This window comes from Trichosurus vulpecula, chromosome 5, assembly GCF_011100635.1.
Source record: "Trichosurus vulpecula isolate mTriVul1 chromosome 5, mTriVul1.pri, whole genome shotgun sequence".
Lineage (NCBI taxonomy): Eukaryota > Metazoa > Chordata > Mammalia > Diprotodontia > Phalangeridae > Trichosurus > Trichosurus vulpecula.
In genome coordinates, this window is record NC_050577.1 from 287863318 (window position 1) to 287882544 (window position 19227).

Sequence of the window (19227 nt, forward strand, 5' to 3'; positions counted from 1 at the left end):
CTTCTCTTTAGTAATGCAAGTAACCTGGGGCAGGGATCTGGAAACTGGGCCAAGGAAGACTCCGACCTGTTTCTGCAGCTATTGGATCTTCCTGTGCTCTACAAAAATAACCACCATAATAACAGCTCATATCTATTTAGTACTTAGGGTCATAGATTTAGAAGGGAAGGGATTTTAGAGGTCACTAAGTCCAGCCCTCTGAGGCACACCGTGGTTAAGGGACTCACCCTGGGTTGCAAGCCTAGGTAAGTGCCTGAACCTAAGTCTTCCTCATTTCAGGTCCCATGTACTATTCCATGCTGTTGAGGTTAGAGACTTTATAGTTTCTTTTTTTGGCACTTAATGCATGTTTCTTTAATGAAATAGCTTCTTGCCAAAAGTATAATAACATTTCTTTGAACACTGAGTTTTATAAAGATTTTTTCACAGAAATTCTGGAAGGTCCCTAAACACAAATATTATTATCTTAATTTTGAAGATTTTGAAGAACTCAGTGAGGGTTCATAACCTAGCCAAAACTATATAGAACAGAGATTCAAATCCAGGCCTCCTGAGCCCAAGAGTAGCATGCATATCAGTATGCCACTGACTTTATAGTTTCTAAAGCATTTAGCTTACGTCAGGCTTGGGTGATAGGTAGTACAGATACATTATCATTATATCATTTCACAGAAGAGGGAACTGTGACTCACAGAGTTTAAGCAACTTACACAGCATCATCAGGTTAGCAAGGAAAGGAACCAGTAGTGTACAGGTAAATGTTTTAACAACTGGTTCTCCAGAAACACACGTGTGTGTATATGTACGTATATATGTGTATACATATATGTACATAGACTATATGCATTGTGTGTATATACATACATATATATCTATGCAGACACACTTTTAAGTTTAATCTGCATTATTTTTAACATTTTCTCCATCCCTTTCTTAAGTCTAGACAAGCAACAAACCACTAACTCAAGCCCTGTGTTTGGGGATTTCCAATGTAACTACTCCCACTAAAATGTTTTCTTAATAATCATCAGTTTCATAATAAGCACTAGTCAATTTGAGCTGGCTCCCAAATGGCCCTGAATGAAAGCAGACAATCTGAAGGCTCTTGTTCTCAGAGGTGTACCAGGCATCCTCTAGGGAAGCAGCCTCAGTACAAACCACATAGCTTCCCTTTTCTCACAGATCCCTTCAGTCTCCAGTGTTGATTTTGCTCAGAGGCAGATGGGAAGACCCTATGCAATTCCTTGTAAACTTCCCCCTACCCACCTTTCTGCTTCAGTCTTTCCAGATTGTGTGAACCACTCGGTGCCAATTGTCTCCAGGTGACCCACGCTCTTTGGAAAAAATAAAAGGCCTTCTGTAAGGATCCTATTTCTAAATAGAGTTCTCCCAAGCTGAGCTGTACTTTGAAGAGTATTTCGGATTCCAAGTCATGCTGCAAAAAGAACCAAAGAGAACAGAGCCAGTAAGTGTCCGAAATAAATGTACATTTCCCCCAAGGTATCATAACTGGGACCTCGAAATGGCAGCAGTGGCTAGAAGGCTTGATCTGGAATCAAGCCCACCTGCCTTGGACACACTCACTACCTGGGGAGCACCAAGGTCACCCCAGCCTCCCTCAGGCAGCATGCTAAGACCATAGGTTAGAGACTGGCTGCGATCTGCTCAGGGAAGGCAGACTCTCTGTCTCTCTGTCTCTGTCTCTGTCTCTCTCTGTCTCTCTCTCTCTGTCTCTCTCTCTGTCTCTCTCTGTCTCTCTCTCTGTCTCTCTCTCTCTCTCTCTCTCTCTCTCTCTCTCTCTCTCTGTCTCTCTCTCTCTCTGTCTCTCTCTCTCTCCCCTCCATTATATTTCTCATTTAGCTTCTGCACATTTTTTTAAACTAGAGAGACATCTGCTGGCTTTTATCTTCTCCCTGATATTTACAACTCAATTACATGGTTTAGGGAATGGGTACAATCTTTGATTTTGTCTGAAAGAATTTACTTCTTCATGTTGTTTGTAGAATCAAAGAACAATAATGAAAGCATGGTTGAAATTTTTCTAAACAACAGGGTAATTTTTTAAAATTTGGAATTATTTCTGAACTCACCTTTATCAGTAAGTCCTCAGCTGTAATGAACAGTTCTTCAGCATCATTGGTCCTGCCTAAATAATTCAAAAATCTTGCAACGAAGCAGATTAACTGGCATTTCTCATTGGTTGTGAAGTCAGAAATTTTGCAATTCAATTCTAAAGTAACAAGAAATGCAAATAATCTATCAGTGCATTTGAAAACCAAGAGGAGCCACTGCAGCATGGCTTTGCAGAGAGAGAACTGGACAGGTGTTTAAATGCCAGCTCTCCTGTTTACTACTCGTCCTTTCTCCTCTCGGGGACTCAGTTTCCTCATCTGTAAAACTAAGGGGTTGGACTAAACCCCTTTCTGTCTCCGAAGCCTATGATGCTACAATTTATTATTTCTAAATAATATATTTAAAGTGATTAACATCTTCCTCCACTAAAATTCCATGCCCCTAGCACTTCACAGCATGGAGGTGGTTTCTAGGGTCTCAAAGACCAAACCAGCAGAGCCCAGGGTCTGGCAGGCCCTACTAAGGTTGAAAGCTTCCAAGTATGGACACAATGATATATCATATATCTGTCAACAGCCTGGCTCAGTTCAGAGAGGTTCACAGGCTCAGGATCGTAGACCTAGGGCTGGAAGGGACCTCTGTGGCCATCTAGTCTAGCTCACTCATTTTACAGATGAGGAAGCAACCCCAACAAGATTAAAGTGACTTAGCCAGGGTCACACAGGTAGTTAGTAACATCACCAAGAAAATGGCCACTGCATAAGGATTTATTTTTTGGGGGGGCCAAAGCCAATCATGAAAATGGTTTTAGTAGGCAGAGAGAAAAAGTGCACTCTATGATCCTATATCCATGAAGGGGGCACCCTCATTAATGAAAGTTCCAGCTCTTTAGAAGCACTAAAGTAAGTGCTATGAGCACCTAAGCTAAGTCAACCTTGCTGGGCAACGGAGAGGAAGGAAACAGGGAAACAGGGCAGGTTTCTTAGGTGATGATACCGTCAGTCCCAATGTACAATGTGACATTTAGCTAAGGTATTTAGTGGGGAGGGGGAGAAGAGATAATTGCATCACCAATATACATGATTGCCTTTGAGTGTGTACAGATTAGCAGAGAAAGCAGACTCAGGTAAACAGGGTGTCTGTCCCATAATCACATTACACACACACACACACACACACACACACACACACACCCTGTCTCCTGGCTCCCAGCTACAGGCAGGAACCCAACTTGCTCAAAGGGCAGGCCTGTGATAACACTGTAAGTCAGATTCAGCCACAGGCTACCTATCTGAAAGTGCACACTGAGCCTCCTCCCCCTCCATAGGGACTTTTTTTTCTTAGAAAGTCCCAGCCATGACATTACAGTCACTGCTTCTTAAAGAATATGGGCTGGTCATGTGCATAACCAGGAGAGATCCTTGATACTCCACTAGCTGTTGTTCACCTTTTGTTCCCAAAGAGGACCATGACATCAGGAAGGTGATGTCTTGACTTGCAAGTAAATTGGATTTAAGTAAGGAAGGACTGTGCAAAGTCACCAGCCTCACTCTCTCCTCCAGAATCATCTGAGTCCAGTGGCAAGACATGGTCAAGACAACTGGTGATGGAGCCCCAGACTCCACTGGTATCATGGTTCTGGGAGAAAGTGAGAAAAGCTCACCCTTCCCCCCCGCCCCCACCTCAAGCATGTTGTGTGGACCTGCTGTGTTAAACTGATGACAGGACATGGACAAGTCCCCCAGGATGGGCAGGTGGAGATGAAAGAAACGGCCACTCTGACAAGATCATGAGTCCATTTAAATATTAAAGCATCTAGGTCCAGCCTTACGATTATAAAGCACTTTCCATGATCTGACAGATAGTTGTATCCTGCCCATAATCCTAAATCTCTCCACTTTCTCCTTCCCATCTTCCTGCAAAAAATATGCTCTCAATTGTCCTCCATCTGAAAGAAAGAGAGAGGAAGGAAGGCTCCTTTCCTCTTCTATCTTCTCTGGCTAAGTCCCATTTTTCTCCTCCTCTTTGTTAACAAAGATCTTAACAAATTTCTCTAGACTAGCGATTCCTAGAGGCCCCAGTGCTCTGGTGCTATTGACACCATTCCCCCCATGCCCTGTTGTCCAGGGATTGGCACAAGTCCAGGTTCTCACCTCATCCTGTCCCAGTGCCTCAGTCTGAGCCTACCAGGATCTCTGCATCTACTTTTAAGGGGCAGCGGAAACGAAGAAGGCCTTTCTGGCCACTGTGAACTCATGTTTAAACAGTCTTGTGCATGAGATAAGATATAGGAAAACTAGGAAGAGAATACCCATGATTTCAGCCAAGTTCTTAGTTACATTTGAATCTATGCCTCAAAAAAAATGATGCTGTCTCTATATTTGAAATGAGACAAGCAGGACGGTCAGTAACAGATTCCACCAGTGACTTTAGATTGCTCTCAGCTTTAGGGGCTGGGGGTAGTTGGCATTAACAGAAATATTTAGGGATAGAGTTTAATTGAGGAAATGAAAGGATCTGTTAACAGGATTTTGGTCCTTGCAAACCTGTGAATTAATAGACCTAATATTCAGGCTCAGTGATCACATGGATTAAAGGAAGAAGGAGTGAGCTAAGGCAGATAGGTGGCTCAGTGGATAAAGCACTGGGCATGGAGTCAGGAAGACCTAAGTTCAAATCTGGCCTCAGCCACTCACTAGCTGTATGACCCTGGGCAAGTCACTTAACCTCTGTTTGCCTTAATCCACTAGAGAAGAAAATGGCAAATCATTCCAGCATCTTTGCCAAGAAAACCTCATATGGAGTCACAGAGTCAGACACAACTGAACAACAAGAGGCTAGTCTCCCCCCTTCACCCCTAGTCATCCATCCTAGCCTCCATTCTTGTTGTAGTGGCCCCACTGGCCTCAAGGGTATAGACAAGAGCCCCCTAATCAGAGGGTTCACTACAAAGATCTCAGAAAATGAAACTAACCCATTTCCAAATGACTGACTTCCACCCAACATCTCACACCACTACTTGTCTCTAGGGAAGCACTAGTCTCACTCCTAGCAAACCTTTCAGTCCTCCCGAAATAATGGGAGCGGAGTCCGTCGGTCACTCACAACAGATGCTAGGAAACCTTGCTGCAGACTTATAAGTGCTATCAGCCACAGAGCCCTGTACCTGGCTCCTTACACCAGGCTTCCTGGGGCAACTTCCCACAGCTCTGAGAGCCAAAGTTCTTGCTTGGTGTCTGGACCACAGATTACATAGGATAGAACCCTTTGCTTGATCAATGCAGAACTTTTGTATAAACAGGCCTTGAAAAGTGCCTCTGAGGAAGACTGACCATTGCTGCAACTGCCAAAGCCTACCTGCCATTAAAAAAGGAAGACAGATAACTCTGAGGTGGAATTGGGCTCCCATAGAATGCGTCAGAGTAAGATGATGACGCCAAGGCTGGGGGCCTCCCCGTTGCTTCTGCAGTGAGCACATCTCATCTCCCTGACTAGTCCGTATGTTCTGAGTAAGGAGAGATGGTCTGTCATCTCCGCCAGTCCCAGCATCCCATGCCCCCAGTAGGTAAAGGCTGCTGGACCACACTGAATTCTCGTAGGTCCATGGAATTCTCGTTAAGCTTCACTTTGGAAGTACTACATTTATGCAAAAGAAGTGGTGCTTTTTTTTTTCTTCCTCGGGATTAAACTTGAAATACGCCAGTCATCTTCAAATTTGTAGACATTTCTTCCCTGATCAGTGGCTGAGGAGATGGCATTCTTTAGAGGCACAGGCCTGCCATCTCGTGGTTAAAGTAGGTCACGGCTGAATAGCTTTTAAGGGTTAGTATAACCATGGAATCTAATGGTGCTGCTATGTTTTGCCGTTGGGTTGAGCCAACGTAAGATTAGGTGAATCCAAAAGTTGTAGTTCAAGGCTTTGAGACATGAATTTCATTTGGATTTCAGGTTCAGCGGATGCTGATCAAGATGATCTGCTTGAGTTCAAAGTTGAGAACAGTGAACAATTTAACACTGAAGACCAAGTTGCAGAGGAAGACTATGATGCCGAGTCCTGTATCTTTGCCCTTCCTTCCACTCTCACGGCCACCCCCCTAGTTCAGGCTCCAGATGCCTTCTGCCTTGGCTGTTACAATGATTTCCTAAGTCTCCCTGCCTTTGGTCTCTCTCCTGCCCAATTTGTCCTTCCCACAGCTGCCAACACCATACTCATAACGCGCTTCCTCTCCTTCGGCCCCTGATGGTAGCCATCAGAACCTCTGCAGCCACTGCGACCTCAACATGGTAACCTGGATGTGGGAGTTCTACAAGTTTGATCCCTACACCAAGTTAGAGAACCTGCCAGACATGGCAGAGCTTCAGCAGTACTACCTGGATCTCACTGACAGGTATTGCCTTCTGCTGATAACAGCCTCCAACTGAGCCCAGGACCCTGAACGCCGATGCATCCCAGATGTGTTCACCTGCCTCCCTAAAGGGTGACCAGCCCATGTTCCTTCATGCCCCACCCCACCCACAGGCCCCTGTCACCCTATGTTACTTCTATCCCCCACCTGGGATGACAACCCCTTGGGATCCTGAGGATACTGGAGGCACTATGCATCACTTCAGCCATGGCACCTCCCCACCCTAGCAGCAACATTTGCAATATCATTATCTTTATATCCCCTACCTATCCCCATCACAAACCTCACCCTCACATCATCATTACCAACTATCAGGCACCCATCACTTTTAGGTTCTCCATCTTCATCCTCATGGCCAACTGGCATGACCTACTGTGCCCTCCAACCACATCAACAGGGTCTTAACACTCCTGCCCAAGAAATAAATCTCTTGCAAAACCTTAAATAAAAAAAGAAAATGAAGCGGCCCAGTTACACAACAAGGAAGCGAAAAAGGCATTAACAGACTGCCTGAAGACCACTCCAGAAAGATCTCTGGGTGGATCCTCCGTGGGAGGACATGGATGGGAATAACAAAGAATAGAAAGACAAGAATGCACCCCCATCCATGAGTGCGTGGCTCCATCAAAGGATGCAGGTATTGTTTAGTGTGATAATTCAGAGATTTTGGCAAACGCTCTGAGGGGTCGGGGTGCTTGAGTAAGTAGGAGAAATTCAAGGCAGTAGAGTAAATGCTACTTAACAACAACAAAAAGTCAACTGTCAGTCATGTCTGGTCTTCCCCTTCCTAGCCACAAGAATTTACTTATATTCTAGAGAGAGGCATTTATCATATGGGATTCCAGGTAGTGCAGTAAATAGAGCATTAGAGTTGGAGTCAGGGAAGATTTGTTTTCCAACCGTGCCTCAGACGCTGTGTGGCATTTAGTCAGTGTGTATCCAGGCCAAAAATTTTTAAAAAGGTTATTGACTGTTAATATTTTCTTATTTGCAAATTTCTAAGCCATCAGTCACGTGATACCTGTCCACATGTGCCTTTCTTTTATTTTGTACGTCTTGTAAGTTACCATCTTTTTCACCATACTCAGGTAGGCCCCTGTTGTATCACATCCAGCTTCTGCTAACACATTCCAATAATGGATAAGATGGAGCTTTATCCAGAAGGTTGGCCTTGTGGTTTGGGATATTATGGCCAGGGTTCTGTTAAAACGACATATTGAGAAAATAGCACATAATCTGGTACTTGAAAGAAGCTATTCTTAAGTTACTTAAGAACTAAGTCATTACCCAATTTATATTTTTCTGAATCAACATGATATAGGTCAGTAAATTGGACATGGTGCTCATCCTGACTTTTAGGTGATGGTTTCTATCTAGCCAGGTTGGGTAGCCAGGTCTGACTATGAATTGGCCCCTGAAGAATGGATCGATAGGAAAAACAGATAAGGATTCAGACCTTTTTCTTCTACCCTAAGATGGAAAATACAACCACTGTTGTGGATCTAAACACAGAGGACCGTCCATGGACAAGAGGTATAAATCCAATGTGCTTTCAAAATGTCATAGCTATAGCCTGAAAAACAGACTTGTTTGCATGCTGCCTCCTTGGACTGTAAGCTCCTTGAGGGCAAGGATTATTTTTGCCTTCATTAGCACAGTGCATATCACATAGTAGGTGCTTAATAAATGTTCATTGCTGACTTGACTAAGATCTACAATAGGGAAGTAAACTTTATAAATTTATTAGTTTACGTTTCAATTTATGTCTTTCTTTCTCCACAGATGACAGTCTATTTAAATAAATATATCTACTTTGATTATAGCCTATATTGATTATTAACAAAAAAGAATTAGTGTTCTCTAAGCAGCAATCTAAGCTGCAGAGAAGGCAGTGACCTGCATTGGTAGAAGGACGTGGGAGTTCTCTATACCAAAAAATCACAGGGTTAGTCTTGTCCTTACTCTTTAATTTCATGTTTTACCTTTTACCCAAAGGAAACAACCAAAGCTCAAGCTCTAAATAATAATCCTTAAATAGGATTGTAAACAGAATTAATGAATCTCCTCAAGTATTGGACATGAGCAGTAGCTAGTCTTCAGTCCAAAGGAGTGAACACAGGCTCCGCCCCCCCTTTATAAAGGGGAACTCTTTTAAATGGGCCGTGACTTATTTTTAAAAACCTTGCAAAAATGAGTCAGTCTCCACCCCTTTTTCTGAATCCCACCCATGCCTGTCTTTGAGCACTCTGACCTCCTCTTCTGAGACTTTTCTCTCTTTGACCCCAGTTGATTTTTTTTTGTTGTTTAGTCAATTAGACGTGTCCAACTCTTTGGGGTTAACAAATGTGTGTGTGGTACTGTCGAGTACTGTCTCATGTCAGCCTTGGGCAATTCAGAGAGAAATGTCCGGCAGATCCACTTCTGCTAATGGTCTGGTGGTTGGATTCCCTTGCCCCAGCCCCTCCCCCCAATATTCCAGTAGGAAGTGTTCTGATTGTCCTCTAAGTCGAGACTTCATAACCCTTTCCTGGTGGCCCAAAACTCGGAGACTGAAGTTAGAACTTAGAATGAACTGAGAAGATGGGAAGGGAAAGGAGAACACTAACTTTTTAACATGACTTTCAAGGGGAAAAACGCCATCAACCACCACCACCATGCATTAAACCCTGACTACAATAGAAAGGAATAATATTTTGAAGAGCCTTGCCGACTACAGGGACAATTGTAGAGAACAGAACACACCCAGGATCCAAATTTTCTTGAGTGCCATTTTTTTTTTAAAGAGAGCTTTGTGCCACCTAAATTAGGCCCGAAAAGCCTTTCTAAAATCTAAGAAGGCAAGCAAAATTATTTCTAATATACTACTTAATGCTTATTAGAGCTACCATATTGGTTTTGGGTCAGGTTTCTAATGTAGCAGAGTTGTATTTTTGTCATATTGTTACCTTGGTGATAAAGCACAAGGAACTCTGTCTACCAATGCAGGTCTGAATCTTCTCTTAGAGAATTGCCCATAGCTTTGAAAGGATAAGTGACTTGCCCAGAAAGTATGTGTCAAAGGCAGGTCTTTCTGCCTCCAAGGTTGGTCCCTAAGTAGTACAATAGAGAAGAACAGTGGACTTGGAGTTGGGAAAGACCTCAGTTCAAATCCAGCCTCAGATACTTCATAGCTGTGTGAACCTGGGTAAGCCATTTACCAGGCTTCAGTCTCAGTTTTCTTATCTATAAAATGGGAATATTCCCCAGGGTTATTGTGAAGATAAAAATGAGGTAATATTTATAAAATGCTTTTCAAACCATAGAGTGCTATAATAAATGCCAATATTATAGTTAAAGAAGTTTGTAATTATTCACTCTTTGTTTTTATGACATATTATGGGTCAAAGCTATGATTCATCCTTGCTAAGTCTTTAGAAGGAAAGACAACCCTCCAATTTTATTATTTTTCCCATGAGAGAATGTCCTTTACAGAAATCTGCACTAGAAGATGGTTTGCTAGCAGATGCTGCATCGAAAGTCCTTTATAAAAAGCAACTAAAGCTTCTCTTTGCTGATGTAGCCAACAGTTTTCTAGAAGTTAGATGAGTGCTCCTTCCTATACCCTAAACAAATGTCAGTTTCTCTTTTTAAGACTCTTAATAGTTAAAAAGAAAAAGAAAAAAAGCCAAAAAAAATGCTTGATTAAATTCTTACTAAAATTGGGCAAAATCTCAGGAATCAGAGTACATTGGAAGGAAAAAAAATTCCTACATCGATTCCTAGAAAGTCACTAAAATATAAGATTCCTGATTTGTAGAATTCCCCCATAGTATGTACTGAATTGGCCCCACTTGCCAAATTGAAACACCGGCAAAAGGAAGCCCACCTTCCTTCTCCAAGCCTGGACTATGGTTCTGTGCCATTTCCTTGTGGTCTTTCCAACTGGTTTCCAACTCTCCTAGGCAGAGAGGGGAGTGTGTGAAAACCAGTGCTTATCTGGCTCACAGATGGCAGGGAATGGGATGAGATGTTGTGCCAAGTGACACAAATCAATGAAAAAAACCCCTCCCTGCCATCATACCAAGTTGCCTGGCATCTCTACCCCGCCAAGCCTAGTACAAAGCCCTTCCACACACTATGATCATATGAAAATAGAGAAACTTACTTGGGATGTGTGAGAAAATTACATAGTTCCTCCCAGTTGCCACTCATTTTCAAATGCCAAGGCAACTCTGCATACGCTCTCCAAAAGCTGCTTTGTCTCTGGAAGAACTGAGTCAAGATCCGATGTAAATTTGTTTTCTTGCAATTCATGGGGTTCTGAAAGGAATATGGACTGCTTTCTCTGACAGGCGTGATTACACCTAGTTCAAAACCAGTCACAGGTTAACCACTTTCTCACTCTTCTTCGTTACAGCCAACCTACCTAAAGCCCGCCATGTCAAACACAGGACCTCCAAATTTATTTTATGACCAGGGATGCTGGGAAAGCCAAGGTAGATGGGAACCAGACTGAAAAGCCCATATAAGTCAGTCTGGATCAGGGAAGAAGGATTCTCATTAACTATCCCTGGGGCTATCACCTGCAACTGTTTTTCACCTATGTCAAGAGGTCATAGCCTGGTTTCCATAAACATTCTTAAAAAATATATTTTGATCAATGTGCTTGAATATAATTTGTATATTTTTTGTATATCTTTTTAATTATATTTGTATATCTTTTTAATCCTAATGTATTTTATTTGATTCACTTAAAAACATGGTTCTGAGAAGGGCTTGATAGAATTCACCAGACAGAGATCCAGAGGCATTCAGGACACCAAATAGAGGATGAGCCCCTGATCAATGAATCTATCTCAACATCGAGCAATCACATGCATAAAATTAAGTCTCTACTGGAAGCACATGGCCTCTGGTTGCCATCAAAATCTGCCACTTCGAAGAAACAAACTGTTTTCTACGCCTCACAAAGGCCAAATTACCATGGTGTGGCAACTTCAAAGTCAAGAGAAAGGCCAAATAAAGACAAAGTTATGGTATTTATATGTAGCATTGCCTAGAAAAGGCACTGATAGATAATAATGGCCAGAAATGGTCACAACGGAGAGGTTTCATAGGTTTTATAGAAATCTAAAATATGAATGGTCCCATCTGGGGGCTGTGAACAGCCATCACTTATGGATGACATCACAAGCCTAGGGGAACTTGTTCCAGCAGTAATTCAGAATTATTACGAAAATATACCTCATACCTGTTTGAGGGAAATATGGTCCCTAGCAGCAAGTGGGCAGAAAGACCACTTAATCAGGAACCCCTCTACCCCAGGTCCTCACTTGCCATTTGCACAACAAAGGTTATTTCTGAGGGTAATAGGCTTGGATGGGAAATGGAAGAAGATTGCAAATTTGGGTTTGGCTCCCAGGGTGTAAACTTAAGCCATGACCTATTAGATATGACACGAAGGGCATGAGTAGGTTCATATTTGCCAACAATGTACAACCTAAGTGACAGGAATGAATGAGAACTACATTCTATTTACATTCTTGGTCTAACAGCCAGAATTAAAGGCAAATAAGGAGAGGGAACAAAGTAAGGTCCCAACTTTCCCATGGTACACTCAGCTCCCCAGTTCCAATTCCTTTAGCTTCTGGGTCCATCCAGTCAAGACTGAGGACCACCTTTAGCTCTCAAGATGACAGCTGATTAGGGGTAGGACAAAGATAATTCCAGCCATGCCTAGAAAATGCAGATCTACTAGAATCCCAACAGCAAGGCAGAAAGGTTAGCACAAGTGGTCACTGTCCCAGTGTTCTTATGAGATAAGTGGTGTCCCAGAAAGAGCCCTGGACCATGGGTCCTTGTCCTCAGTCTGTCACTATCTAGCTAGGTGACCTTGAGCAAGCCATTGTCTTTCTTGGGCCTCAGTTTCTTCCTTCACAAAGTGAGATTGGAATAGACAACCTCCAAGCTTTCTTCAGCTCTCTAATTCTAAGGTTTGAGGGCTCTAAAATTTTAGTTTGATCCGTGGTTAATCTTTGGCTGAATCTTGGTTGGTTTAATCTTGGTTGGTACCAAGCAGGGAGAAATCTTTCTAGTGAGTCCAAGAGCCCTAAGATGGCATCCTCCCTGTTTTCTTCATTTCTTTATTTTTATCACAGGGTGTAACTGGAAGGTTCCAACCTTTCTAGAATGTCTCAGGTTCCCTGCTTCATCTCTATCTATCCCATCCTTACCCTACCACCTTTCTTTGACAGATAGTGACCAGTAACCATCAAGAAACATATGACTCCCCTCATAGGAGGGGAATTCAAGTTCCTTTCTTATGACATGTTTCCACCATCCACACCTTCATACATTCCTCCATCACCATCACACACACACACACACACACACACACACACACACACACACACACACTCACACCAGGCAGGAAACAACAAAGGGGGTGATTTTCAGTTTCACCCACAGGAATAGAGGGGAAGGGAAAGGGTGGGCATTCCTGAGCTCAGCCTACACTACAGAGGCAGGAGGATCACTGCAGATAGCAAAGCCTCAGTTTTGTTCAGCACCTCAGATTAGAAATTAAGGATGTCAAGTAAGAAGATCATCCATTTCAAAGGAGAAGGGCACAAGTGAAAGGGCTAAAACAAAGCCTGATTTGATCAAAAATTATAGGCATGTCTTCTTGGCAAAATATACTCCCTAAAGCCCTTTCCCCCCAAAAAAGAACACAATATATTTAATATAAAAAGTATGTGGAACACAAATAGAGCCATTTTCTTATTGCCATATTTAATATTCAATTTTTAAAAACAAGTAATAGAAGTTCATGGTTTTATATACAATTCTATTTTTGTCTTTTGCATACCAGAGTGTTGATGTTTGTTAATAATTGCTAAGTTTATAATAAAAAATAAAGTTTAAAGCTTGTATTTTTAAACAGTACATCAGGGAAAGAACCCACAGAATGGCCAGAGCTCGGAAGCCCTTTAAGTCCTTGGGCCAAAAGTGAGGGAGCCTTTATGATCATAAAGCTGGTCAATGTTTTTCCCCTTCCCAGACTTATTTCAGCTAAACTATTAATAATACTACCCTGATCAAGACTGTATCACAAAAACAAACATAGCCATAATGGCACTAAAACCTTGCTGGAGAGAGCACTGACCTCAACCTAGGGCAAATCTCTATCACTTTCTGATTTGTGGGGAATAAAGGTGCTAAGTCGAATTGGAGATGAGCATGGGCTAATGAGTGGGGAACCTGAGGCCTTGAGGCCACATGTGGCCCTCTAGGTCCTCAAGTGAGACCCTTTGACTGAATCCAAACTTCACAGAACAAATAGAATTTGTGGCCCTGAGGCTGCAGGTTCCCCACTCCTGGGCTAGAGGGTACCCAGTAGCACCTCATCCCATGCCTGGGCCATGCCTGCCACCACACTCAGGGGGTGTCCATTTCCTTTTCTCCACTCCACCATTAAGGTAAGAAATGCTGACTATTGGGGCAGCTAGGTGGCGCAGTGAGTAGAGCACCAGCCCTGGAGGCAGGAGGATCTGAGTTCGAATTTGACCTCAGACATTTGACACACTAGCTGTGTGACCTTGGGCAAGTCACTTAACCCCCTCAAAAAAATAAGAGAATGCTGACTATCTAGGGCAGGAAAAAGGGAAATTCGCAAAGACAAAGAAATCACTACTATCATTATAAACATTATATAGTCTCAGGCCTCAAGAAAGGTTTCATTTCAACTTTTAGAGTCTTGAATTGGCCACCCCAGAAAGATAAAGTTATTACATGGTTCCTGGGGAACTAAGAGTCCCCTGAGTGGTTGTTTCTATTAACACTGTGTTTTCCTAGACATAATTAATGACCTCAATAAAACCCTATGCTGTCCACTTAGCTGTCACTGATGCCAGCGAGGAAAAAACGTTTCAATTTATCATCATCACTTAGAATGTTTGGTTATGCTAGACAAACTACAGCTAAAAGCTTTCATCTCCTCTAGTCTCTTGTCCTCCCTCAACCCACCAACCTTTTTCACCAACAAGCCTTACCAAGCAGCTTGTGCTCCACTGCTTGCCGCAGAGACTGATGACAGAAATGCAATCGGCCATTCGGTTTCTCTTGGATCCACTGCTTTGTAGCTAAGCGAAAGGCTGCCCAATGGGAGGTGGTGACTTTGTAATGATTCTTATAGCCCAGTATGTCCAAAAGCTGGAGTAGTTCAAGGTCAGTCAGCCCACAATGAGAGACACTTAATAGACACAATGTGTCCACGACCCAGCCACTCAGTCCTGTAGTAGGAGGATACCAAGATTTTCAGAAACATATCACCACTTTTTTTAAAAACAAATACATCCAGGATATGATTAGAAGTGAGGGGCCTTTGCCAATAAAGATGCTGGTGCACAAAAGGTGAACACCTATATAACATCTTTACATAAAGTTTCCCATCCTCCAACTCCCACATTTATATGAGTGAATGATCTAAAGGGTAGGACCACCGCCACCCAAAATAAGTCTAGAAGCAGAAATTGTGTTATATTAAGCATTCAGCACAAATGATAGGCACGTATTGACTGGCTGACCCCACCTGGAATTCTCATTGGCTTTGTGATCAAACAAACCTAAGAGTTTACTAAGGACATGGAGAGAAATGAAGACACAGACAACCATGTCCAGAGAGCTCCCTAGCTGCTACAGCTCATGGGAGATATAATTAGAAATATTAGGAAGCCCCTACTCTTGCAAGCAGGGATCATTTCATTCATTGTACTAGTAACCCTAGTCTGGTGAAGGCACATGGAATACTTAGTGCTTAAGCAATGTGGTAAAGGGGGTCCTTTGTCATCACCATCCCCATAGACTTCTGGTTCTGTTTCATGTTTTGAGCCCACCAGGGGGCGTCCAGTTACTCATATTGTCTGCCAATGTGTCCATGTGAATGGCCCATCCACCCTTGCCCCTGTACACCAAAGGGTTCTAAATGTGAGAACACTCAAGAATCTGGATGGAAATAAAAATGATTCGCTCCCGATGTCCAGTGGGTATTCCTTTGAATCAATGGTCAATGCCAATGTCTTCACACTCAGCCCCCCAACATCTTCACAACACTATGACTCCCATGCCACCCTCCCTCCTTCTGACCCAGCAACGCTTCCAAAACTGTCTCTGCTCCACCTCCTCCCCCATTCCTGAACGTGGCTGCTCCCCAAAGTTCAGGCCTGGGTTTTCTCTCTGCGCTCTCTCCCTGAATAGTCCAATTCACTCCCACAGCCCCAGTTTATTGTTACTTCTACAGAGGAGGCTCCCCCAAAGCTCGATCTCAAGCCCTGGCCTCTCTCCCGAGCTCCACACCTGTGACAAGGGAAGAATGGAGTTCAAATCTTGCCTCAGACACTTAATAGCCCTGAGACCCTGGGTAAATCACTTAGCCTCAGTGTCCTCACCTATACAATGAGGGGGTCGGACTGACTTCCAAGGTCCATCTCAGCTCTAACATAAGTGATCCTACGACCTCCAACTGCTGATAGGACACCACCTCCACACCCCGGCCCCTCAGGTGTGAGCTGTTAAAAAGTAAGCCTATCCTTCTGACCAAACTAAAACACCTCCTTCCAACTCCATCGTCTCCTGGTGCCTCAGGTTTGAAATCCTGGCCTTCATCCAAGGTGATTCCACCTCCACACTCACCTGTACCAAGTCTCCTCTGGTCTCCCTGCTGCCTCCCCAAGAAGAAGGCCCAATCCCCAGCCAATCCAGCCTGCCATCCCTCCTCCACTCTATCCCTCACACTGCCTGATGAACTGTATTGATCTAGTCACAGAATTCCCCTCTTCAAGATCCTCCTGAGGTGCCTTATCTACTACAAAGTCCAAGCTCCTTTGCCAGAAGGCGTCAAGGGTCCTCTTAGCCTGTCATCAGCCTGGCCTCGAGATCTTTTCTGGATTCCTGCCAATCTAGCTCACTTGTCATCCCCCAAGCATTCCCTCTGCTCTCCCAAGACCCTTGCTGTTGTCCATACTGTTCCTTGGGCCTGAAATAGCCTCTGGAGCTTTCTTCTTCCTGCTTTCTTCTCTTCCCCCATTCCTATTAAAAATCCTATCCTTCTCAACTCAAATAGCATCTTGTCCACAAAGTTCTCCCTGATTATGGCACAACAAAAAGAGCTTCAGCTCTGGAGTTGGAGGGCTTAGGTTCAAATCCCACTTTTGATGACTACTGAGTTATCTTGGACAAGTCACTTCCCTTCCCTATGACTCGATTTCCTTATTTGTAAATTGAGGGGGTGGGACTAGATGACCCTTGAGCTCTCTCCCTGCCCCCTGCCCATTCCCATCACCTCAAGGAACAGCCATCCTCTGCTTGGCCCTTCTGTAATGCTGATAACCCTCTGCTTCCACCTGTCTTACATGCTTATCAGGTATCATTTTACATGTCAAGCTTGCCTTGGTTTTTGTAGGGCATGTTTCCCTAACCCAATGACCTTCAGGAGAGGAGGGACTATATGACCTGTCTAAACTTTGTATGGCAAACCTCCAACCACAGTACTCTGTACACAGCAAGCATTTAATAAATGGATCTGCCAAACTGAATTGAACAGCTTCATTCCCTTCTGGGACTACTGTGGGTCTGGCACTCTGGAGTGACTCTACTCCATCTCTGTCCATACTACTTCTTTGGGACACAAAAGAAACAAACTCTCATTAGAAAACGTACTTACGGCTTTTAGTATCCGGTACAGCTGATACTACCTTTTTGGGCTTGATAATCCAACTGTAGTCCTCAACCCATCGCTTGAGAATTAATTCCCACAGCTCCTGGATGGAAAGCACTTCCAGGTATTCCTGAATACATTCCGACTCATTTCGGTAGAGTCGACATTCTTGAAACTCATTGGCCAAGACTGCAACTTTCAAAGGACTTAGGCATGGTTTTTTTCTTGAGTTATGTTTCTCTCGATAGGAAAAAATGTTTTTGTGAGGTACTGTGAGATACTGTTCAAAAATTTTGATAACCGTGTTTTCATCGGAGGCAACGGTGAGCTCCACTGTTTTTACATCTGATCGGGCACACAGTGATTTGTAAGAGAAACTGGAGGACACCATACTCATGATCAACTTACAATTAGGGGAAATGGAGGGGGGCAGCCAGGAAAAGTCTTTTGCCTAATAGAGAAAGTCAAAGAAATGTTTACATTTTTAAGATATTTTCAAAACAATCCTGCCAATGGTTTCCAAAGTTAGAATAACCTGATATAGTCTCATAGCAAGCAAAGACGATGAGAAAAATGGTTCAAATACAGTATCACTCTATCAGACTTCACACACTGTTCTAGCATCTTAGTTAAGAATTTAGGAGAACAATGGACACAATAACATAAAGGAAAACAACAACGAAAGAAAGCTGTAGCTCGAATTGACTGCAATCACCCAACCTGCCTTCGGAGGACAACACATGACCGTTCCCAGTAGAGAAATGGGTGATTATGAGTATGGAACAGGGCACACATATTCAGACATGGGAGGTACGTTCAGAGGTTTTGTTTAGATATCATTCCTTGTTCCAAGGGAAGGTTCTGGTGGAGAAAGGACAAACAACTTAGGGAAATGAATGTGGTATAAAAAGCTAAAGGTATCAAATAACTTTTTGTTCCTTAAAAAAAATTTTCCAGCAAAATATGGACACCAAAAAGTGCTTTTTAAAGGACAATGAGCATCCACTTAGGATGCCTTAAATGAAGTGAGATACATGAATGTGATGGAATATTACTGTACTCTAAGAAACAATAGATGTGAAGGATAAAGAGAAGTAGAGGAGGATTTACATGAACTAATGCTCAATGAAGTGAGCAGAGCCAGGGAAAGCAACAGAGACCACAACTACAGTGGAGATGGGGGGAACCAAAAACACAAAAAGCCCTGAATTTTTTCATTATACTGACCAAGCTTATCAGCCAATTAAAAAAAATGAGAAGTCATACTTCCCTCCCTTCTTTGCAAAGGTAAGGGGCTGCGGCTGCGAAAGATGGGGTATGACTGTTAGACTCGGTGGGCAGGCTGCTTAGTTTTGGTGCGGTATGGTTTGTTTTCCTCTCTTGATCTTTTCATCTTTGTTACAAAGGATACCTCTAGGGAGGGGAGGAGGGAGAGATATGCTCGGAACGGAAGGGGATGGAAAAATGAAGAACATCCATCAAAATCCTAAAAGAACAATTAGCATCAACTGGGGGATGGATAAACCAACTGGGGCATTAATGTAACTGAATATTATTGTACCAAAGAAATCATAAATGTGATGATAAGGTGGCACAGTGGAGAGATCACTGAACTTGGAGTTACAAGACCTGAGTTCAAATCCTTCCTAATTGTGTGACCTTGTGTGAGTCAACTTACGTCTCTCTCAGTTTCTTCATGTGTAAAAGGATGATAATAATAGCACCTACCTCCTGGAGTTGTTGTGAGAAAAGGTGTCTTTTACACCAAGTGCTTTACAAACCTTAAAACGCTTCTTAGTATTATTATATAAATTGGTGCAAAGTAAAGTAAACAGAACCAGGAAAACAATATATACAATGACCACATCAATGTAAATGGAAAGGGCATTAGCAAAAAAAGAGAGAGATTGAATTTTATTGAATTATAATGATCAAGAGCAAGTTGCACTTGACCCATAATTTCATATATATACATTTATGTGTGTGGATAGATAGACAAGCAGGTGGACAGGCAGATGGATAGATGACAGATATAGATATATATAGGTACACAGC

General features: G+C 42.9%; 1 protein-coding gene across 5 annotated transcripts in view; it reads right to left on the reverse strand.

The window, feature by feature from the left end:
• Positions 1-19227, reverse strand: part of LOC118850568 (putative tetratricopeptide repeat protein 41) — a 77645-nt gene that overhangs the window by 16000 nt on the left and 42418 nt on the right. For 4 of the 5 annotated variants that reach the window (XM_036760059.1, XM_036760057.1, XM_036760056.1 and 1 more), the window contains 6 exons: positions 17179-17623; positions 14510-14749; positions 10624-10822; positions 7501-7679; positions 2091-2230; positions 1267-1435 (listed from right to left, as the gene is read on the reverse strand). In XM_036760059.1, coding sequence (XP_036615954.1) covers positions 1267-1435; positions 2091-2230; positions 7501-7679; positions 10624-10822; positions 14510-14749; positions 17179-17623 — 1372 coding nt within the window. The remainder of the gene's footprint in view (positions 1-1266; positions 1436-2090; positions 2231-7500; positions 7680-10623; positions 10823-14509; positions 14750-17178; positions 17624-19227) is intronic. The other variant, XM_036760061.1, reaches the window with a different exon arrangement.